The sequence below is a fragment of the Squalius cephalus genome (genome assembly GCF_949319135.1).
Source record: "Squalius cephalus genome assembly, chromosome: 20".
NCBI classification, from domain to species: domain Eukaryota; kingdom Metazoa; phylum Chordata; class Actinopteri; order Cypriniformes; family Leuciscidae; genus Squalius; species Squalius cephalus.
The window spans coordinates 19,850,422-19,874,027 of NC_137141.1; the positions used below are offsets into that span (position 1 = coordinate 19,850,422).

The 23,606-nt window shown below is 36.7% G+C and overlaps 4 protein-coding genes across 4 annotated transcripts; 1 reads left to right on the forward strand and 3 right to left on the reverse strand.

The window, feature by feature from the left end:
- Positions 1–632: 632 nt before the first annotated feature.
- Positions 633–10,639, forward strand: slc16a12a (solute carrier family 16 member 12a). The gene is made up of 9 exons (XM_079853258.1): positions 633–744; positions 1,185–1,287; positions 1,580–1,641; positions 1,848–2,148; positions 4,334–4,437; positions 5,317–5,460; positions 7,085–8,036; positions 8,800–9,059; positions 9,243–10,639. The coding sequence occupies exons 4-9, from the start codon at positions 1,907–1,909 to the stop codon at positions 9,377–9,379; spliced, it is 1,839 nt and encodes a 612-aa protein (XP_079709384.1). The 5' UTR covers positions 633–744; positions 1,185–1,287; positions 1,580–1,641; positions 1,848–1,906; the 3' UTR covers positions 9,380–10,639.
- LOC307148067 (interferon-induced protein with tetratricopeptide repeats 1-like) lies at positions 10,440–13,014 on the reverse strand. The gene is made up of 2 exons (XM_079853259.1): positions 12,803–13,014; positions 10,440–12,590 (listed from the first exon to the last, which is right to left on the reverse strand). Exons 1-2 carry the CDS (start codon positions 12,805–12,807, stop codon positions 11,300–11,302), a joined length of 1,296 nt encoding a protein of 431 aa, XP_079709385.1. The 5' UTR covers positions 12,808–13,014; the 3' UTR covers positions 10,440–11,299.
- A 2,227-nt stretch (positions 13,015–15,241) lies between these two features.
- Positions 15,242–16,870, reverse strand: LOC307148548 (interferon-induced protein with tetratricopeptide repeats 1-like). Its single transcript, XM_079854155.1, has 2 exons — positions 16,817–16,870; positions 15,242–16,604 (listed from the first exon to the last, which is right to left on the reverse strand). Exons 1-2 carry the CDS (start codon positions 16,819–16,821, stop codon positions 15,278–15,280), a joined length of 1,332 nt encoding a protein of 443 aa, XP_079710281.1. The 5' UTR covers positions 16,822–16,870; the 3' UTR covers positions 15,242–15,277.
- Positions 16,871–20,905: 4,035 nt separating this feature from the next.
- On the reverse strand, positions 20,906–22,408 carry LOC307148521 (interferon-induced protein with tetratricopeptide repeats 1-like; the record flags this gene model as incomplete). The annotated part of the gene is made up of 2 exons (XM_079854131.1): positions 20,906–22,205; positions 22,404–22,408. The coding sequence occupies 2 exons, from the start codon at positions 22,406–22,408 to the stop codon at positions 20,906–20,908; spliced, it is 1,305 nt and encodes a 434-aa protein (XP_079710257.1).
- Between the last annotated feature and the right edge of the window lie 1,198 nt (positions 22,409–23,606).

A 23,606-nucleotide genomic window follows, 5' to 3' on the forward strand; every position in this document is an offset into this window, starting at 1 on the left:
ACAGTAGCGCACTCGAACTCTTTTTTAGGATCATCGGGCAAAACAAACACTATTATTTAGAACTGTAGCCTATTATAGATTTACATTTTAAATATATCTCATTGAATGTTGTTTTTTTTAAGTTATATTTCACAAGATAAAATAAAAAAAGAATTGCGTGATACAATTGCGAGTTATAAAGTCGGAATTGTGAGATATACTCGCAATTCTGAGGAAAAAGTCAGTCCCCCCCCCCCCCCCCCCCCCTCATAATTGAACTTAATATAGCTCGCAATTCTGACTTTATAAATTGTGAGATAAAAAGTCAGAATTGTGTGATAAAAAGTCGAAATTATCCTTTAAATTGTTAGGCTATATTCCGTAGCGGACACAAGCTTCCAGAGTTTGACCAAAAGAGAGTTTTGAACGAACTTCAATCTATTGTGTCCTGAAAACTTCTTATTGAAATTCCATTAAAACAATGAACCCCCCTGAAAGTCACTGTATTATAATGAGAGGGAACCATGGCAAATATCCTACCCAGGACAGCAGTTAACTGTAGTTTAGACCAAGCAGCCCCCTCTACTTCCACCTCACGTTGGCTGGCTGTAGTTTCCGCCCTGCTGATCTGTCCAAGCGCGCGCGCACCCCGCGCAGTGATGCAGAGCCATGTGCGCCAATGTGTACCACACTTTGGAGGAGAGCAGTGGTTGTTTTTGTCCCTCGTCTGTTCCAGACTCTGTACACTGGGAAATATGTTTCAGAGTAAGTGCGCTTCTTTTTGACCACTTCGAAAGCTCAGTCATGTATTTTGTTGTGTGTATGTTTAGAAAAACTTCCTAAGTGTTACACAACTGTTATTACTCATGTGCTAATTCATAATTATTTGAGCTTGTACCTACATTGATCCAGAATGATGATTTTTACATGTTCTCTTCACTCTTCTGACCTCTACTGGTTACAACTTTTCAATGGCTAATTATTTTGTTTAAATTACAGGACAGTGCAAAGTACATTCCTTTATTTATTGATAATTGTAACTATAGCATAGTATAATGTCAGATGAAAACAGCTGCTTAATATTTTTGTGGAAACTGTAATAATTTTTGTTTTGTTTTTTATGAACAGAAAGGTCAAAAGAACATATTCTTTTAAAAAGTTGAAATCTTTTGTCTTTAATGTTATTGTGACCTTTTTTCATGCAGAAGACGTTCCATCAGTGAGGCGGCCTGTTGAGTCTTTCATTTAAAGACTTCAAGTCATTGCATCAGGTCTGACTGTGATCTGGTTTACCAGACATAGATTGAGGTGAGTCCAGGACAAAATCTAACTCTGGTAATGGTTACTGTCAGGAGTTGATTGATTGAATGAAGCTTTGTTTCATGTTTACTAATTTTTGCAATAAGTAACTGCTTTTGCCCCATGAAGTAGTTTTTGGCCCTCTTTCTTGGCATTCATAGACACACTGTTCCCTGCCTCCCTTTGAATCAGACTAGTGTGTGTAGTAACTTGGTCACTGTCTGTATCATGGAAAGCATCTCAGAGTGTATATGTAGGATAGACTCAGCCTAGGACAATTTTGCTCTTATTTCTTTGCCAGGTCTCTCACTCACTAACCAGTCAGTCATAGAGTGGTAACTCCTGAGTTGTGTGAGGGTGAGGGTGAGTAAATGATGACAAGAATGTTAATTTTCTGCCTCAATTTTTTTTTTAATCTCAGAGACATTTAGTATTCAATCCAAACCACGACAATGTCATTTGAAGCAATTTCACTTTTATTACAACACAGATTTTTCTTATAATACAGACTGATTTAGATTGCACATACAATGCGACTAGGATTGAAAAAAATTCTGTTTCTGGTGCAGATTTTGCTTGATGGCATTTAAAAGCTCCTCATAGATGAAAGCGAGAAGGAACAGAAGTAATGAGAGAAAAACAGCAAGTAAATACGTCCCAAACAGAGCCGGAGAGAACAAAACCAGCTGAAACTGGACAGAAGAGGAAACAAGAGGCTGAAAGGAGTGAGAGAGTGAGGGAGAGGATGAAGAGAGGACTAGAGATGACTGAGAAAAACCCACATTCAGCGGCCACTCCGGATGGCGGATGGGGCTGGATGATTGTGGCTGGATGTTTCCTCACCACCGTTTGCACACGTGCGGTCACTAGGTCAGTTCATGACTCCCCACAGACACGTTTTTTTATATGCACTTCTTTGCTTACCAGAATTCAAGGTGATACCCTCACATCACCTCTGTTTTGTCAGTTTTAAGAGGCCATATTATGGTCTTGATTTTGTTTTTGGAGTCTACTAGAATAGGTTTTTAATTCTTGAAACACATAATATATATATATATATATATATATATATATATATATATATATATATATATATATATATAAACAAAATCAAGACCATAATATGGCCAATACCATAATATATATATACACTCACCTAAAGGATTATTAGGAACACCATACTAATACTGTGTTTGACCCCCTTTCGCCTTCAGAACTGCCTTAATTCTATGTGGCATTGATTCAACAAGGTGCTGAAAGCATTCTTTAGAAATGTTGGCCCATATTGATAGGATAGCATCTTGCAGTTGATGGAGATTTGTGGGATGCACATCCAGGGCACGAAGCTCCCGTTCCACCACATCCCAAAGATGCTCTATTGGGTTGAGATCTGGTGACTGTGGGGGCCATTTTAGTACAGTGAACTCATTGTCATGTTCAAGAAACCAATTTGAAATGATTCGAGCTTTGTGACATGGTGCATTATCCTGCTGGAAGTAGCCATCAGAGGATGGGTACATGGTGGTCATAAAAGGATGGACATGGTCAGAAACAATGCTCAGGTAGGCCGTGGCATTTAAACGATGCCCAATTGGCACTAAGGGGCCTAAAGTGTGCCAAGAAAACATCCCCCACACCATTACACCACCACCACCAGCCTGCACAGTGGTAACAAGGCATGATGGATCCATGTTCTCATTCTGTTTACGCCAAATTCTGACTCTACCATCTGAATGTCTCAACAGAAATCGAGACTCATCAGACCAGGCAACATTTTTCCAGTCTTCAACTGTCCAATTTTGGTGAGCTCGTGCAAATTGTAGCCTCTTTTTCCTATTTGTAGTGGAGATGAGTGGTACCCGGTGGGGTCTTCTGCTGTTGTAGCCCATCCGCCTCAAGGTTGTGCGTGTTGTGGCTTCACAAATGCTTTGCTGCATACCTCGGTTGTAACGAGTGGTTATTTCAGTCAAAGTTGCTCTTCTATCAGCTTGAATCAGTCGGCCCATTCTCCTCTGACCTCTAGCATCAACAAGGCATTTTCGCCCACAGGACTGCCGCATACTGGATGTTTTTCCCTTTTCACACCATTCTTTGTAAACCCTAGAAATGGTTGTGCGTGAAAATCCCAGTAACTGAGCAGATTGTGAAATACTCAGACCGGGCCGTCTGGCACCAACAACCATGCCACGCTCAAAATTGCTTAAATCACCTTTCTTTCCCATTCTGACATTCAGTTTGGAGTCCAGGAGATTGTCTTGACCAGGACCACACCCCTAAATGCATTGAAGCAACTGCCATGTGATTGGTTGATTAGATAATTGCATTAATGAGAAATTGAACAGGTGTTCCTAATAATCCTTTAGGTGAGTGTATATATATATATTTTACATTGTTGCAAGTAACGCTCTTTTTAGTTTCGGTCTCGATGAAGCCCCTCCTTCCAAAAGCGTAATGTGCTCTGATTGGTCAGCTGGACAAGTGTGTTGTGATTGGTCAACTGCTTCCAACATGTTTCAGAAATGCCACGCCCCTCACCATAACAGCGAGTTTCAACACAGTACTAAGGCAACTCCACCACGCCTCGCCTTTTAGCGGGAATTATTTAAATGAGGAAATAATAATTATTTGTGACGTGTACGTTCCTGGAAGAAAACACAAGACTACAGTCGAAGCGTTTCAGGGAGATCAGAAACAGTGCTTACTGATATAGAGAATAACTCCCTCTGGAGTGGACTTTGTGCTTTGTAACTTTGCAGACATTTTTCATGCTCAAACAGCAACATTACACATTAAAGGAGGTTGAAAATGTAATGAAGCATAATAGATAATCTTTAATGTGAGACTAAATTAAACTAAATGCTGTGGACATGGCCTTTAAACTCAACCAAGATGAATCATTCAATAAGCAGGATAACTACCCCAGGAAAAATACCCAGTTTTGGATGTTGATTGAAAATGTTGTACTTAAAAGAACTAAAATGAATGTTGCAGTAAGCAACAGATGACCTTTAGCATATTGCTTCCTCAAAACTGTCCATTTTCATGTTGGTTGCAGGTGTGTTTCCATCTTTTTTGTGGAATTCCAGTCATACTTTTCCAGAGATTATTCTGCAACTGCATGGATTCATTCTCTGCTGGACTGCACTACAATGTTGTGTGGTAAGACCCATATAAGGCAAAAGAAAAAAATCCTCTAGTGTTCACCCTATAGCAAAACTCGTGACTTAGAAGTGGCAGCTCAACTATATTGATTTTAGGAGATCTGTGTTTACAGTTTTACAGTGCGTAGTCCACTCTAAACCAGATTTATCTGGCTGACAGTGAGAAAGAATATTCACAGAAACACATTTTATTTATGTGGGGTTTTTGGGTGTATCTTTTGGTATTTATTTTTCCACTGTTTCTTTACAAGCAGTTAGATTATTTTGTCATATCAATTGTGATGCATACATACACAATATTCATTAATCATGAGGATAAACACCCATATAAATGCACACAAATGGTAGGGTTTAATAAAAAAAAGTCACATATGTTAATACTAACTGTAAAAAGGGATTTTAAGGAGCTATTTTCACCTAACACTTTATACTTTTTATATATATAAAAATAATGTTTCTGCATGATGAACAATTTATCTTTTCCTTATCAGTTGGTGGGCTGATATTATTTTTTTATTTATTGGTATAGGTTGATAATGTATATTTATCAGTCAATATTTAATTGTGAATGCTCATTTCTCCTCTTTTTACATTTAGATTACTGTAATCTAACTCTCATTTAAAGTGGAAATTAAATAATTTAATAACACTCTTAAATGTAAACAAAAATATATTTTTTTTCATACTGTAAATTCACTTGTGGCTTTTAAAATGATACATTTTAGTATTTAGTTTTTTTTATTTATATATGCAAGATGTGAGTACAACATGTACTGAATTTTCATATTGTCCATTAATCGGTTATCAGTCATAAAATAATACGAACTTCCACTATCATGCAATCCACCTCATTCTTTTTCTCTTTCTCTCTTTATAGCACCACTGGGTAGTTATATAGGGAACCGCCTCTCTTCTCGTATAGCTGTCATGATTGGTGGACTTCTTTCCTCTGCTGGTCTGGTGCTCAGCTCACTGGCCACTAGCGTAGAGTTCCTGTATCTTACACTGGGTGTTCTTACAGGTTTGATACAGATTACACACACAGCAGCATACACAACATTCTCAATATTTCAAACTCAAACAGAGACTTCTATTTCAACTACACTGATAATCATCATTTTTACCCTGTAACTATTATGTTAAAGGTAATGAAAATTGCTGTTAATTTACTCACCCTCAGGCCATCCAAAATGTAAAGAAGATTTTTAGCTGAAACTGTGGTCCTTGGTGATTCATATAATGGAAGTCAATGTGTGCCGTCACTTTGAGATAAAAAAACAACAACATATGCCGACAAATCAAAATGAATACCCGCGACTCCTGACAATACATTGAGGTATTCTTAAGCAAAATGATTGGTCTATGCAAGAACTGATCATTATTTTAAAAAAAATGTTTACCTCTTATCCACAGCCTTGGCAAACAGTCAAGCATCATAGACAGTAAAAGTCAAGCATGAGCGTGTCTGGAGCGCAAGCTTTCTGTCGCATAATGACCTATTTGTCGGAGCGACCTTGCATGTGAGCTGAGCGCTGTTAAATTATGATTTCATGTAGAAATGTTTATGTATTCATTTTAATTTATTAATGCAAATAAAATTCAAAGGCGTATTGTGTATTGCAAACATTTTAATGAATCAAGCAAAAATAGAAATGTTTATGCGACAGAAAGCTTCCGCTAAGAAAAGCTGCCAAAGCTGTGGATTAGAGGTAAAAATGTGGTAAATAATGTTCAGTTTCTTGCATAGAGCGATCATTTCACTTCTTAAGGCCTCAATGTATCCTCAGGAGCCGCGGGTATTAATTTTGTTTGGTCTGCATATGTTTTTTTAAATCTCCAAGTGAATCACCCATTGAATTCTATTATATGAATGACATAGGACCACAGTTTCAGTTAAAAAATCTTCTTTACAGTTCTACTGAAGAAAAAAAGTCACTTAAATCTTGGATGGCCTGAGGGTGAGTAAATTAACAGCAAATTAAATTTTTTGGGTGAACTATCCCTTTAAGGGTACATTATGTAACTTTTGGCCCTCTAGCAGTTAAAAATCAAAACTGCTTACATTTGCCAAAGGCAACTTCACTACTAGGTTTAAGAGATCTAACCAGTTTAGATGGAAAGGATCTCAAGCTGACTAGCTGAAGACATTACTGTAGATTTACCCATTAATAGACACAGTACTTCCTTGAAAATAAATTCCAGCACAGCACTACAACAACCATAATGGAATGACCCTTAACAAAAGATAATGATTTAATGAACTTTGTTAGAGATCTAAATATGGCAGTATCTGTTCAATAAAATAGCCTACTTTACTCACCTTTTGAGTAATTAAAAAGGCAACTCTGCGTCACTTTACAACATTTCAAATCCCTCAGTTCTCGACATGTATAAATGCAATTTCCAGTGAAAACCATCCCGTCATGTCTAAAATATAAACACTTATAATAGGCTTATATTATTTTATAATAGAAAATCAGGATAAGAGAAAAACTCATTTTGAAAGAAAGATTGATGATGTATTGACACATTCTTTAAATTTTGTTAATTTTGAACATAGTGTACATAGTGTACCTTTAATTTACAACAAACTAGCCATGCATATCTGTAGTCTTGAATACTAGCCTTCCTGATTTTCTGCACAGGTTTGGGATTTGCTCTCAGCTACACTCCTGCAATCGCCATGGTGGGTTCTTACTTCAGCGAGAGAAAAGCGCTGGCTTACGGGATCGCCATGTCCGGCAGCGGCATTGGAACCTTCATACTAGCACCGGCTGTGCAACTCCTCATTGAGTTCTTCTCCTGGAGGGGTGCGCTGCTCATTCTGGGGGGTTTGGTGTCTCACCTGTGTGTCTGTGGAGCCCTTATGAGGCCTTTGGAAGGCCAAAGAGGGAGGCAGAAGGAGATGGACTTGGAGGGTAACAAAAAAGTTGATTTGCTGAATGTGAAACTTGCTGATGGAGTCCTCAATGTTGAATTGAGTGCACAGGAACAGAGATCAGTGGAGGTAAAACATATGGATACGGATAAAATGATGAAAGACAGAGGGTGGAAAGAACAAGCTGACAATATGCCATGGGATGGAAAAGAACAGATGGAGGCAGATAAGTCAGGGCCCTCTGATGCAAAGCATACACACTCCGATGAGGAGCTAAACCATAGACAGGATCTCTCTGAAGACTCAGAGACTGTGAACGGAAGCGCAGATGAATGGAACATCTCAGTCCCAGCTTTAATACAATTAGATGACTTGCCAGCTATCCCAGAATCAAAATCCGAAGCAAACGCTAACTACACCAGTCTGGCACAATCAAAGGTGGTAAACACAAACATACTAAAGGAGTCCAAGGAAAATGTATGGTCTATCATAAGGAAACTCGTATTGAGAGAATATTCCTTCCTGTTGATACCAGACTTCCTGTTGCTGTTGGTGTCCTTCCTGTTCCTTGCATACGGTTGCAGTGTGCCATTTGTGTATCTTGTACCATATTCACTGAGCGCAGGCGTCAGCCCTCAACAGGCAGCATTACTCATGTCCATACTTGGAGTGTCAGGGATTGTCGGAACTATCACTTTCGGATGGATTGCTGATAGAAAGTAAGTACGGTTGTTGTGAATTTTTTTTTCTTATTTTCTCGTAAATTGCAATATTTGAGAGTTACATCTACGCTAGACATCGGTTTACTTCATAGAACCTGTGGAGGTAGACATTTAATTCAATTTGTGGTACTGTAATCTGTCTTTAAAATCACATTCATGTCTACTAATGTACTGTGCTGGGATAACACATTACAAGTAATCAATTACTTTTCCCAAGTAACTAGTATTTTCCATCTATTTCCATTTTCCATAGATTTTAAATTTACTACAAAATACCTGAGTTACTTTGTCAAATAAGTTTTCCCATTTATTGACTGACACCTCTCTTGTCCCCATTTTGAGAGAAATTGCAAAATACATTTAAACATGCATTTACTCATCTCACTTGCACAAAAACAGATTCAGTATTCCTTAAAATTAATAAAAATGGTGAAATGCAAACTCAGTTTATTACTCAAACCTGCAATATTTAAATATATTAATTAGCATAAATATACTTTATGTACTTAATCTCACTTTATCAACCAATGTATCAACCAACGACTGAAAAAGGACAAAAGCACTGAAATGTCATTAGAAGCTTGAACAAACATGTATTCTAAAAATGTATTTACCGTATTGTTAAAAATATCTTCTCTTTTTTTATTAATTCCTTGAACGTACTAAAATACTGTTAATGGAACTGTTTATTACTGTAATTCTTAACGATTCCCATCTAACTCTGCGGTTTGATCTGTATCTTGTGTGTGTTTATGTTTAGGTGTTTGAGGCCATATAGGGTGGTGAGTTACATGCTGGCTGTGGGGTCAGAGGGGCTGAGCTGTCTCTTTCTGCCTCTGCTGAGTGGTTTTTCCCTCCTCGTCCCCTTTTCTCTCATCTACGGCTACTTTGACGGAGCTTACGTGGCACTTATTCCTGTGGTGACCTCGGACACTGTCAGCTCCACCCAACTGACCTCAGCTCTGGGAGTTGTTTACTTCCTCCACGCCATCCCCTACCTCATCAGCCCACCTATTGGAGGTCAGAGAAGATTTACCCACTCTCTTTCACGCTCACAAACTTTCCAATACATGCCAAGAATCAATCACACAAGTTACTGTAGTTACGGAGTTACTGTTTACACATACAGTTGCTTATTCACTTGTATGTGCCTGCAGTATATTTAACTAAATCAGAGTGTTTTGTGAAATTTCTCTCTCTCAGGTTGGCTATTGGATCAGACAGGCTCCTACACATCTACATTCTTCCTCAGTGGAGTCTCTCTGATCTGCAGTGCTGTGATTCTGGCTGCTGTGAGAGTGATCATCCGCTGCACTAGAGGGAGCTCTTGCTTAAACTGACTCACAACCAGGTACTGGAGATTTCTAAAGCAGCAGAAAAGTACAGCAATATTGCTGTCAAGAAACATGAAAGTGCCTCCTCTGGAATTAAACAGGGTTATATGAGAGTTTATTCTGTGTTTCTGATCCAAAGCTCTCATCCGTCAGATGGACTGCCACAAACACATGCTCAAACTCACGGCTCTACTGCCAAAAGACAGGATTTTATTTAGAATTTGGTGATTTATAAAGGTGACATTTTGTGCTTGAGAGTAACTTCTGTCATTGTTCCAAATATTTTAATGAGTTTGCTAAAAAATAAAGTGTTTCATATTTGATACTCATTTGATATTGTAATGTGTCTCTCAAGCTGATATCTGATTGGCTGGTCAGATAAATGAACGATGTCCTTTGCCCAGTAATTACATGTATACTGCTTTATTCACAGTTCAAAGTATTTATAATGTACACAACCATTCAAATGTTTGGGGTCTGTAATATTTTAAGGTTTTTAAAAGAAGCCTCTAATGCTCACCTATTTGTTGAAAACAGTTGTGCTGCTTTTTTTTTTTGGAAACTGTGAAACAGTTTTTTTTAGGATTCTTTAATGAATAGGAAGTTTAAAAGAACATCATTGGTTTAGAAATATAAATCATTTCTAACATTATAAATGCCTTCACTGTCACTTTTAATCAATTTAATGTTCCTGTGCTGAATAAAAGTGATCCCAACCTTTTGAATAGTAGTGTATACAGCTACATGCACTACTGTTTTCAAATAGTCAAGCTCATTGGCCTTAAAACACTCAAATCAAATGTCACCCTATTCAGTGTCAAAAAAGTGTTATTGATTTTAGTGCTGCTATCAATATGATAGCTCGTGGCCCAGATGAAATCAAATCTGCTTCTTTTATTTCCACATTTTCTTTGTTGATTTTTTTTGGGAATGTTTTGAATTCTGCTGAATGTTGTAATGTTTTAAATATGCCAAATGTGTTAAATAGAGCTTTCCTAATTCTGCATCAATCAACAGAGCTTTCTTTGGACTTTAGACTCTTGAAAAATATGGCTAAATCATTACCAAGGAAACAAGAATAATATTAGATACTACCGTATATATTAGAAAATAGTATCAGATAGCCTGTAGGTCATGAATACTTTGCCTTTGATAGGAATTATGGGTTTTTGACAAGAAGGGAAAAATTTGAATTTCTTTTTTACATTTTTAGAAAATACATTAAATACCTTGTGATTCTCAAAAATACACATTTATTTGAAAGTGACTTGTAACTGTTCTGTTTACAGTAAATAACATTCAATTTGTCACAATGTATCATCAGCCTTTCCACTGGCAAGCTACAAAGTTTCCTTAAGAAAATGGAAAACAGAAAAATCATGTTTAAAATGCACTCAACTTGTGAGACACTGTAAGAAAAAGGTTTTAATTTGTATGTTACTGCACACTGAAAACAAAGTTGCAAAATCAACTGAGCAGGTCAAGTAAATATTATCAACAAACTAAAAAACTAATCAGAAATGAAAGAGAGACATGTTTATTCTTGTATTTGAAACATGTAGCTACTTTAAGCAACACATCTGTATATCCACATTTCAGAAATGAAAGTCTCAAAGGAAAGCAGTTGCGAAAGGGTTTTCTGTCTCATATGTGAGCAATAGTTATAACTAGATGCAATAAGCATATGGTTTTTTTACATCAATGGAAACAATGAACAGGTATTGGAATCTACAGTCCATTAACACAACAAATATAACACTGAATACAGTATATTGACTAGAGATTGGGAATTAAGATAGTTGTCCCATTTCTTCATTATGGTTTCTGCATTGAGTGAAATTTAAAGATCCTCCATAATGATTTTTGAGGATTGATGTATGACGTTGGGACATTGTTCATACCTTGTCTGATGCGTTAGAGCACATTTTAATCAGAAGCATTAATTCCCTCCAGAAAATGCTGAATTTCCATACAGCGAGGGTCTCTGCCCCTCCTCATAATGCTTTTAAGGACTTTTATACTCTTTTGTTTGCATTCTGTCATTACTGGGATTTCTGCTGCTTTCATGTAAAAGGAGACTGAATCTCTGGATTGTGATTTATTATGATTTAGATGTTGGGCATAACTATAAAATAAGTGCTGCTGTCTATGAGGAGAAATATCATTTTCCTCTGACAGGAGATTCTTGTAAATCTCATCTGCCTTCTCAATTTCATGTGTGTAACAATGCAGCGATGCAAGGTCTATCTTTACTTTGTATGAGTGAGGGTAATATCTAAGATCCTCCTCAAAGAGCTTAATGGATTTCCTAGCCAAAGTCTCCCTTTCCTCGCTGTCGTTCATGTTGTAAACCTTCCATTTGTAGCAGTCTGCCAATTGTTTCAACGCTTTAACTGAAGAGGGGAACTTTTCATGAGCTGTCTCTGCTATTCGAATAGCTTTATCTAAAGAACCCTGTTCACTATAATACCTGAGAATTACATGAAAGCTCTCCAGGTTTTCAGTTTCAAGAGATCTTTCTAGTAAACCTTGCATCTCCCTTTCAATGCACACCTTTTTCTGTTTGTACAGTTTTAGTAAATAATGAGAATAAAGGAACAAACTATTTGGTTCTTTTTCATGTGCAATTTTCAGTTGCTCTACAATCTCATCTAGAGTGAATTCAGACTGTGCAAATTCCGTGTTCATGGCAATGGCAAGTCCTTTGTGCCATTCCTTCCTATCTGGTTCTGCATTTAAAGCCATCTTAAAGTAATCAATCGCCTGCCGCTTCTTGGACATGTCAAACTTCACCAGCGTCCAGCCCTTTTCTCCACTGACTTCAGGGTGTAAAGTGCATCCAGGTGGAGCAGGATGCATTCGCTGAAGCCTCTCCACCTCTTCTAGATATCCTTTGCTCTTATCCATCTCTCCCAAATGGAAGTAGACCCAAGCCAGGTTTGCTTTATTGACCTGAAGCTGGACTCCTGTCTCTTCTGTTCCCTGCTCCTGGATCACACTTTCTGCTTTGTGCAGGTGCTTCACTGCCTCTGTGTTGGAGCCAAGAGTCTGATGGATGTAGCCCAGCAGGTTGTAATAGTGAACCGGCCAAGTGCATGTTTCCTGGTCCACATAATTCAGCTTGCTCAGTGAATCCTTGAGTTCATTTGTACTGCACTCCAGATCCCAGGTGAAGTGGCACTCCAGCCTCTCAAGACGTTGTTTTAGACTAGAGTTACTGACACAGAAATAAAGATCTATTAATGAAGAGTTACAAATTCTGTGTTTTGGTTTACATATAAATATATCGTAGCAGTCATGGGACAGATAATAAACAGATTCAACTAAGCCACAACATTTTTACACAATCTTGAGTTTAGTCTGGTAAATCACATTAAATTCCTTCATTAGACTAGATTTTTTTCACATTTGTATTGGAAAAGTACTTACTCCATAATAATGGTTAGAGGTGGTCTGGTTTGAGATGTTCCTTCTAGCAATGCTGATTTGAGCTTTGTGTGAGTTGCTGAGAGATTGTTCTGTATTTATAATGATCACACTCATAAAACATCTTCTAACCTACTGGAACAGTCATTAAACACGTCAGCTAAGGATTCTTCTCTAGTTTCTATTCTGTCTAAGGTTTCGTTGTTTACTTCAATGAAGTGTAGTTTACGTAATGACAGTGATAAAGTCCAGAGCCTGCCTTCTTCCTCAAGCATAAACTCTTTAGATGCAGGTTTTAAAGGGATAGTTCACCCAAAAATGAAAATTCTGTCATCATTTACTCACCCTCAAGTTGTTTCAAACCTGTAAGAATTTCTTTTTTCTGCTGAACACAAAAGATATTTTGGAAAATGTCTGTAACCAAACAGTTGATGGACCCCATTGACTTCCATAGTAGGAAAAAAAAATACTATGGAAGTCAATGGGGTCCATCAACTGTTTGGTTACAGACATTTTTCAAAATATCTTCTTTTGTGTTCAGCTGAAAAAATAAATTCTTACAGGTTTGAAACAACTTGAGGGTGAGTAAATGATGACAGAATTTTCATTTTTGGGTGAACTATCCCTTTAAGTGTCATGGATGATTATTAGATCATATATTCCAGACATGTTTTAATCATTTGATATTAATGATATAATGTGGGCGTGAGGGTGAGCGAGAGGGTGAAAGAGGGGGGTTTGCTTTTACAAACTGAACCAATCATATTGAAAGAAGGTGACATGAGTTAGTCACGTTGATCTTATTGTTGTGTCTGTCTTTATCCTATAAAACCTGATGTATTCCTTTTGCGGGGGATTCTCTCTGAAATTTGTCTGAGATCCTCCGGCCGTGATTAAAGCATGTTCGAAGGCATTGTCTGAAGTCTGTCGGTTATTATTGCTGCGCAGCAAGTTAGTCAGGGGAGCAAGTTAGGGCTAGAAAACTCGAAGCCAGTTGTCGACTGTAGACGCAGAGCTAGAGTATAAGCAGAGACAATTTATATAAGTATATGTTGAACTAACATTAACAATGAGCAATACATTTGTTACAGTGTTTACGATTTGTTAATGTTAGTCAAAATAAATCTGCTCATTTTTAGTTCATGTTAGCTCAGTTCCATTAAATAATATTAACAAATACAACTTTTGATTTAAATAATGTATTAATAAATGTTGATATTCACTAAGATTAAATTAATGCTTTATTGTTAGTTCATGTCAACTAATGAAGTTAACTAATGATAACAAATGCAATCTTATTGTAAAGTGTTACCAACAAATTTATATTCAGTTTCACTCTCAATGTGTGCTGCTGTTTACAAAGTTAATTTTACTGTTTTTAAAACATTTTATTATTTCCAGCTGATTCTGCAGCTATTTCTCTCTTCATCAGATTCGGTGTGTATTTAAAGTCAGTTTACGCTTTTCTTGATGAACAGAAACAGGAAATAAAGTCATAAGGAGTAAACAGATTTATTAAATAACTTTGTCACAAGTTCCATTTAACAGGTGCTTTTAATACAGGCAATAGGATGGACAATTGCTACAGTTTTACAGTGAGACATATGATAGAGAGAACTCCTTTATCAGCTGATACAATTATTCTGGCAATTAGACATATAGGGGAATCTATTTATATCTAGTATTTCATAGTGTAATGTCTTAAATACAGGGGGTGAATAAAGGTGAAGTGTGATACTTTGATAATTTGTCATTGCCCTTGTTATAAAATATAAGTCCCCTATAAAATGCCATTTTAAAATGTTGATAAAAAAAGACCTTTACTACACTATACAGAAAAAAAAGAAAGAATTATTAAATATAAATTGTTTCAGATAAAATTGTACATGGGATACTACTGTCAAAATACTCTTAATGAGAAATGTAACAGCACAACATTAATATACCTGTGGAAAAAAAAAAATGTCACCTTGTTTCTTGCTATTGGTATTATATGAATAGCTGTTATATCATGCAAAAATGAATACATAAAAAATGTAGAACATATTAAGAAATCATATTTATGATGCATGTACAATACACAAATACATTTCCACCTTTATTTAAGCTGTGGTCACATTTGGTGAAATTTCACAGTCAAAAGTCTATTTCCAATAGTGTAGAGATGTATGAAGCACAGTTTGTACAGAAGTCTCATTCAAACCAAGTAGCTTTCTCTTCAACACGGTGAATCCACATGACCAACTTGAACCCATTGTGAAATCTGACCAAATTAAACCTATTGCAAATTCTTTTGATCACATGGATTCTTATTGAAATGACTGGATTTCACCCATGAAAATTCACCACACAATGACACATCTTTACACTTAATGCTTAACACCTATTTATACATTGGATCTAGGTTGAGTGATTTTTCTAGCTATTGCTATGCTATGCTTTTCATGTTGCATAAATGAAGTGAAATAAAGAGAATATTTACTCATCTTTGAGAACAATCTTTAGAAATTTTGAAATCTCCTCACAGCGAGAGTTTCTGCCATTCTCCACAGTTTTTTTAAGAATCATTATGCTCTTCTGTCTGTCTTGTGAAATGTTTTGGATTGCTGCTGCTTTCATGAGATAGTCGATCGATTGGTCTCTGGACCGTCTACGCTGATATAGATCTCTGGACTGTTTATTATAATATAGATGGCACGAGTAACTATAGTAAAGAAACTGTTGGGTATGAGGAGGGAGATCATCTTTCTCTGATAGAAGCTGCTGGTAAATCTCATCGGCTCTCTTAGTGTTGTGTGCGTAATGGTGTAGTTTTGCAAGAGAAATCCATCCTCTGACACTATCTGGGTAATCTCTGACAACCTCCTCAAAGAGCTCAACGCCTTTCTGAGCCCAAGCCTGCCTTTTCTGACTGTCTTCCTTCATGGAGTACACTTTACGTTTGTATATATCTGCCAGGATTTTCAAAACTTTAGCGGAAGTGGGGAACTTTTCCCGTACCATTTGTCCCTCTTGAATAGCTCTCTCAAAAGAAATTAGTTTAAAGTATTTGAAAATAAAACCCAAACCATTCAAGTTTCCGGTACTAAGGGTTCTCTCTAGAATACTTTGTACCTCTTCCTCATTGTTTTCGGCCTGCACCTCTGACTTTTTTAGTATATAGAGGGATTGAAGGAACAAATCATTTGGGTCTATCTCTGATGCGGTTTTCACCTGCTCTAGAATATCAGCGTCCAGCTCTGGAGTGAATTCAGACTTTATATATGCTGTGTTCATGGCTATGGCAAGTCCTTTGTGCCATTCCTTCCTCTCTGGTTCTGCATTTAGAGCCATCTTAAAGTAATCAATCGCCTGCCGCTTCTTGGACTTGTTAAACTTCACCAGCGTCCAGGCCTTTTCTCCACTGACTTCAGGGTGTAAAGTGCATCCAGGTGGAGCAGGATGCATTCGCTGAAGCCTCTCCACCTCTTCTAGATATCCTTTGCTCTTATCCATCTCTCCCAAATGGAAGTAGACCCAAGCCAGGTTTGCTTTATTGACCTGAAGCTGGACTCCTGCCTCTTCTGTTCCCTGCTCCTGGATCACACTTTCTGCTTTGTGCAGGTGCTTCACTGCCTCTGTGTTGGAGCCAAGAGTCTGATGGATGTAGCCCAGCAGGTTGTAATAGTGAACCGGCCAAGTGCATGTTTCCTGGTCCACATTCTGCATATACCTCTTCATCCCCTGGAGATCATTTCGATGTTGCCCCAGATCCCAGGTGAAGTGGCACTCCAGCCTCTCAAGACGTTGTTTTAGACTAGAGTTACTGACACATTCAGAAATAAAGATCTATTAATGAAGAGTTACAAATGCTGTGTTTTGGTTTACATACAAATATGTCGTAGCAGTCATGACAAGTGATCAACAATTTCAACTAAGCCACAACATTTTTACACAATCTTGAGTTTAGTCTGTAAAGTCCTTTAAAGTCCTACATTAGACTAGATATTTGCATATTTGTATTGGAAAAGTACTTACTCCATAATAATGGTTAGAGGTGGTCTGGTTTGAGATGTTCCTTCTAGCAATGCTGATTTGAGCTTTGTGTGAGTTGCTGAGAGATTGTTCTGTATTTATAATGATCACACTCATAAAACATCTTCTAACCTACTGGAACAGTCATTAAACACGTCAGCTAAGGATTCTTCTAGTTTCTATTCTGTCTAAGGTTTCGTTGTTTACTTCAATGAAGTGTAGTTTACGTAATGACAGTGATAAAGTCCAGAGCCTGCCTTCTTCCTCAAGCATAAACTCTTTAGATGCAGGTTTCAAGTGTCATGGATAATTATTAGATCATATATTCCAGACATGTTTTAATCATTTCATATTAAAGGGGTGGTTGATTGTGATTTCACTTTTTTCATTTTAAATAGTGTGTAAAGTTGCTGTTGGTGCATGAACATTATCTGCAAAGTTGCTGTGCTGAAAGTTCAATGTAAGCAGAGATATCGACTTTTAAAAATCAGGAAGTTTAATGCCTACAAAAACGACTCGAATGGGACTACAACGAGGTACTTCCCGGGTTTTATACGTAACTAACCCATGCAAAAAAGGGGGCATGGCCATATTTCTGCGGCTTTGTCGGAGAGGAGGAGTTATAGTGGAGAGCTGTAGCTTATTTTCACCCAGCTGCCAGGTCTTCTGTGTTCGGGCTTCATACGGACGCTGTAGTTCGTCAACAATGGCTAAAATTTATGTTTGATTATGTTCCTGAAAATTTCAATCGTAATAGCTCTCTGTGCTGCGCATTTTACGGAAGACAGCTTCCAGAATCTCCACGAATTCAATGCCGGATTCAACAAGAAACTGTTACTAAAACATGAAGCAGTTCCAACTTTACAACCAGAGACAGCAGTTGTTGGGCCACAACCTGTAAGTAAGACTAAATCATTTTAAATGTATTTGCATGTATAATTTCAGACGTAATGTTTTAGTTTTATCAAGGACGTAAACAAATGCCAGCGCTGGCTTTAGTAGCCACTTACACGTACAAACATTTTGAACCTGAATTTGTAATTATGCACTAATTTTGTAAATGTATTTTCCATGTATATTTTATGACGATCGATTTGATCAAGAACGTAAACCAATGCCAACGCTGTAACTTGTTTATAGCCAGTTAGTTCGATGCTATTTTGTGTGTATAAGACAAACGTGTATAAAGTTAAAAATATATATATGTAGCCTAATCGCAACAGCAAACTTCAAACTGCTGAAGTTAAAACAATAACTTTAAAAAACGGTATTACTCAGTCATTTATTCAGTTATATTAAATGTTTAATCAGGAGAAAACCGTATCTCAAAAGCTAACAAGCAGCAGTAGCATTTTCAAGTAACAGCATATCGAAATACATATATAATAATAGTAGATTAGAATAGAATAATAATAATAAAAAATGTACCATTCAGAAACGTTTTGTAAGAGCCGTGTTTGCGGAGGTTGCTTGACTCTCTTCATTGCCGCTTTCTGGGTCTGATATTTACATTTGACCGGAGCACATGCAACTTTCGCCCGTAAAGGTAATGGGCGTGAAGTTTCCGGACAACATGCACTACGCAGTTTAGCCAATTACAACACACCGGCCCAACTAACCAATCTTAGCCCATTGCCTGTTTCCGAGGGAGTGTTTTCATAGAATCGGGAAGTCAACCGGTCGTACAAATGACAGAGGAGAAAGCGGCTTACAATAAAGGTGAAATTTATGAAAAATAAGACTTAAAAAAAAAAGAAAAACCCCGAAGACATGTTATATTGCACCCCATAAACACAATCATACAAAGAAAAAAAGCAGTAAACCACCCCTTTAATGATATAATGTGGGCGTGACCTACTGTATTTCTAGCTGGCTGCTCAGATGGTTGAATTGATTTACATATTTACCATATTATATTAAAAATTTAGTAACACTTAACAATAAACATGAACTAACAACAATGAGCAATACATTTGTTACAGTATTTATTAAGATTTGTTAATGTTAGTGTGGTGGATTTTTAATAGATAAGATAGTAAACTATCTTTTAAACTAACCATGACTAACATCTAAACCTTACTCACCTTTTAGGCCTAACACTCTAACATTTGAACAAAATGTACCAAAATGTTCTCTGAATATTGTGTCCATTGAAAATTCTGAAGTGCTGACCATGACAATATCAAAAATGTACTGTCTTGAATTGTCTCATGACATATTGAGTAATCAACTGAAATCTCAACCATTTTCTTTATTTTTTCTGATGATTCGAGATAATTTTGCTCACGCCAGTAACAGAGGGTGAAAGAGGGGGGCTTGCTTTTACAAATTGAACCAATCATATTGAAAGAAGGTGACATGAGTTAGTCACGTTGATCTTATTGTTGTGTCTGTCTTTATCCTATAAAACCTGATGTACTGCTTTTGCGGCTGGGATTCTCTCTGAAATTTGTCTGAGATCCTCCAGCCGTGATGAAAGCATGTTCGAAGGCATTGTCTGAAGTCTGTCGGTTATTATTGCTGCGCAGCAAGTTAGTCAGGGGAGCAAGTTAGGGCTAGAAAACTCGAAGACAGTTGTCGACTGTAGACGCAAAGCTAGAGTATAAAGATTATTAAGTGTCGACTGTAGACGCTTGGGTGTCGATTGGAGACGCCCCAGGTAATTAGGTTCAAGGTACGCAAGAATAATCTACCACATTAGTCAAAATAAAGCTGCTCATTTTTAGTTCATGTTAGCTCAGTTCCATTAAATAATATTAACAAATACAACTTTTGATTTAAATAATGTATTAATAAATGTTGATATTCACTAAGATTAAATGAATGCTTTATTGTTAGTTCATGTCAAATAATGAAGTTAACTAATGATAACAAATGCAATCTTATTGTAAAGTGTTACCAACAAATTTATATTCAGTTTCACTCACAATATGTGCTGCTGTTTACAAAGTTAATTTCACTGTTTTTAAAACATTTTATTATTTCCAGCTGATTCTGCAGCTTTTTCTCTCTTCATCAGATTCATTGAGTATTTAAAGTCAGTTTACGCTTTTCTTGATGAACAGAAACAGGAAATAAAGTCATAAGGAGTAAACAGATTTATTAAATAACTTTGTCACAAGTTCCATTTAACAAGTGCTTTTAATACAGGCAATATGATGGACAATTGCTACAGTTTTACAGTGAGACATATGATAGAGAGAACTCCTTTATCAGCTGATACAATTATTCTGGCAATTAGACATATAGGGGAATCTATTATGTATTACTATATCTAGTACTTTATAGTGTAATGTCTTAAATACAGGGGGTGAATAAATGTTAAGTGTGATACTTTTTGATAATTTGTCATTGCCCTTGTTATAAAATATGATAAGTCCCTTATAAAATGCCATTTTAAAATGTTGTTTTAAAAAAAAAGACCTTTACTACACTATACAGAAAAAAAGAAAGAATTATTAAATATAAATTGTTTCAGATAAAATTGTACATGGGCTACTACTGTCAAAATACTCTTAATGAGAAATGTAAAGCCACTAAATTAATATAGCTATGAAAAAAACAATGTTACCTTGTTTCTTGCTATTGGTATTATATGAATAGTTGTTATAAGTCATGCAAAAATGAATACATAAAAAATGTAGAACATATTAAGAAATCATATTTTATGATGCATGTACAATACACAAATACATTTCCACCTTTATTTAAGCTGTCGTCAGATTTGGTGAAATTTCACAGTCAAAAGTCTATTTCCAATAGTGTAGAGATGTATGAAGCACAGTTTGTACAGAAGTCTCATTCAAACCAAGTAGCTTTCTCTTGGTCAACACGGTGAATCCGCATGACCAACTTGAACCCATTGTGAAATCTGACCAAATTAAACCTATTGCAAATTCTTTTGAACACATGGATTCTTATTGAAATGACTGAATTTCACCCACGAAAATTTGTGGTTATTGTGACGCATCTTTACACTGAATGTTTAACACCTATTGAGACATTGGATCTAGATTGAGTGATTTTTCTAGCTATTGCTATGCTATGCTATGCTATTCATGTTGCATAGCTGAAGTGAAATAAAGAGAATATTTACTCATCTTTGAGAACAATCTTTAGAAATTTTGAAATCTCCTCACAGCGAGAGTTTCTGCCATTCTTAACAGTTTTTTTAAGATGCATTATACTATTCTGTCTGTCTTGTGAAATGTTTTGGATTGCTGCTGCTTTCATGAGATAGTCGATTGATTGGTCTCTGGACTGTTTATAATGATGTAGATGGCACGAGTAACTATAGTAAAGTAACTGTTGGGTATGAGGAGGGAGATCATCTTTCTCTGATAGAAGCTGCTGGTAAATCTCATCGGCTCTCTTAGTGTTGTGTGCGTAACGGTGTAGTGATGCAAGAGAAATCCTATCTCTGACACTATCTGGGTAATCTCTGACAACCTCCTCAAAGAGCTCAACACCTTTCTGAGCCCAAGCCTGCCTTTCCTGACTGTCTTCCTTCATGGAGTACACTTTACGTTTGTATACATCTGCCAGGATTTTCAAAACTTTAGCGGAAGTGGGGAACTTTTCCCGTACCATTTGTCCCTCTTGAATAGCTCTCTCAAAGGAAATTAGTCTAAAGTATTCGAAAATAAAACCCAAACCATTCAAGTTTCCGGTACTAAGGGTTCGCTCTAGAATACTTTGTACCTCCTCCTCATTGTTTTCGGCCTGCGCCTTAGACTTTCTTAGTATATAGAGGGATTGAAGGAACAAATCATTTGGGTCTATCTCTGATGCGGTTTTCACCTGCTCTAGAATATCAGCGTCCAGCTCTGGAGTGATTTCAGACCATATATATGCTGTGTTCATGGCTATGGCAAGTCCTTTGTGCCATTCCTTCCTCTCTGGTTCTGCATTTAGAGCCATCTTAAAGTAATCAATCGCCTGCAGCTTCTTGGACATGTCAAACTTCACCAGCGTCCAGGCCTTTTCTCCACTGACTTCAGGGTGTAAAGTGCATCTAGGTGGAGCAGGATGCATTCGCTGAAGCCTCTCCACCTCTTCTAGATATCCTTTGCTCTTATCCATCTCTCCCAAATGGAAGTAGACCCAAGCCAGGTTTGCTTTATTGACCTGAAGCTGGACTCCTGCCTCTTCTGTTCCCTGCTCCTGGATCACACTTTCTGCTTTGTGCAGGTGCTTCACTGCCTCTGTGTTGGAGCCAAGAGTCTGATGGATGTAGCCCAGCAGGTTGTAATAGTGAACCGGCCAAGTGCATGTTTCCTGGTCCACATTCTGCATTTTCCTCTTCATCCCCTGGAGCTCATTTCGATGTTGCCCCAGATCCCAGGTGAAGTGGCACTCCAGCCTCTCAAGACGTTGTTTTAGACTAGAGTTACTGACACATTCAGAAATAAAGATCTATTAATGAAGAGTTACAAATGCTGTGTTTTGGTTTACATACAAATATATCGTAGCAGTCATGACAAGTGATCAACAATTTCAACTAAGCCACAACATTTTTACACAATCTTGAGTTTAGTCTGGTAAATCATTAGACTAGATATTTGCATATTTGTATTGGAAAAGTACTTACTCCATAATAATAGTTAGAGGTGGTCTGGTTTGAGATGTTCCTTCTAGCAATGCTGATTTGAGCTTTGTGTGAGTTGCTGAGAGATTGTTCTGTATTTATAATGATCACACTCATAAAACCATCTTCTAATCTACCGGAACAGTCATTAAACACGTCAGCTAAGGATTCTTCTAGTTTCTATTCTGTCTAAGGTTTCGTTGTTTACTTCAATGAAGTGTAGTTTACGTAATGACAGTGATAAAGTCCAGAGCCTGCCTTCTTCCTCAAGCATAAACTCTTTAGATGCAGGTTTTAAGTGTCATGGATAATTATTAGATCATATATTCCAGACATTTTTTAATCATTTAATATTAATGATATAATGTGGGCGTGACCTACTGTATTTCTAGCTGGCTGTTCAGATGGTTGAATTGATTTGCATATTTACCATATTATATTAAAAAGTTGGTAACACTTTACAATAAACATGAACTAACATTAACAATGAGCAATACATTTGTTACAGTGTTTACGATTTGTTAATGTTAGTCAAAATAAATCTGCTCATTTTTAGTTCATGTTAGCTCAGTTCCATTAAATAATATTAACAAATACAACTTTTGCTTTAAATAATGTATTAATGAATGTTGATATTCACTAAGATTAATGAATGCTTTAGATGTATTATTTATTGTTAGTTCATGTCAACTAATGAAGTTAACTAATGATAACAAATGCAATCTTATTGTAAAGGGTTACCAAAAAATTTATATTCAGTTTCACTCACAATATGTGCTGCTGTTTACAAAGTTAGTTTCACTGTTTTTAAAACATTTTATTATTTCCAGCTGATTCTCCAGATATTTCTCTCTTCATCAGATTCATTGTGTATTTAAAGTCAGTTTAAGCTTTCCTTGATGAACAGAAACAGGAAATTAAAGTAATAAGGAATAAACAGATTTATTGAATAACTTTGTCAAAAGTTCAATTTAACAAGTGCTTTTATTACAGGCAATATGATGGACAATTGCTACAGTTTTACAGTGAGACATATGATAGAGAGAACTCCTTATCAGCTGATACAATTATTCTGGCAATTAGACATATAGGGGAATCTATTTATATCTAGTATTTCATAGTGTGATATACTGTATGTCTTCAAATACAGGGTGTGAATAAAGGTGAAGTGTGACACTTTTTGATAATTTGTCGTTGCCTTTGTTA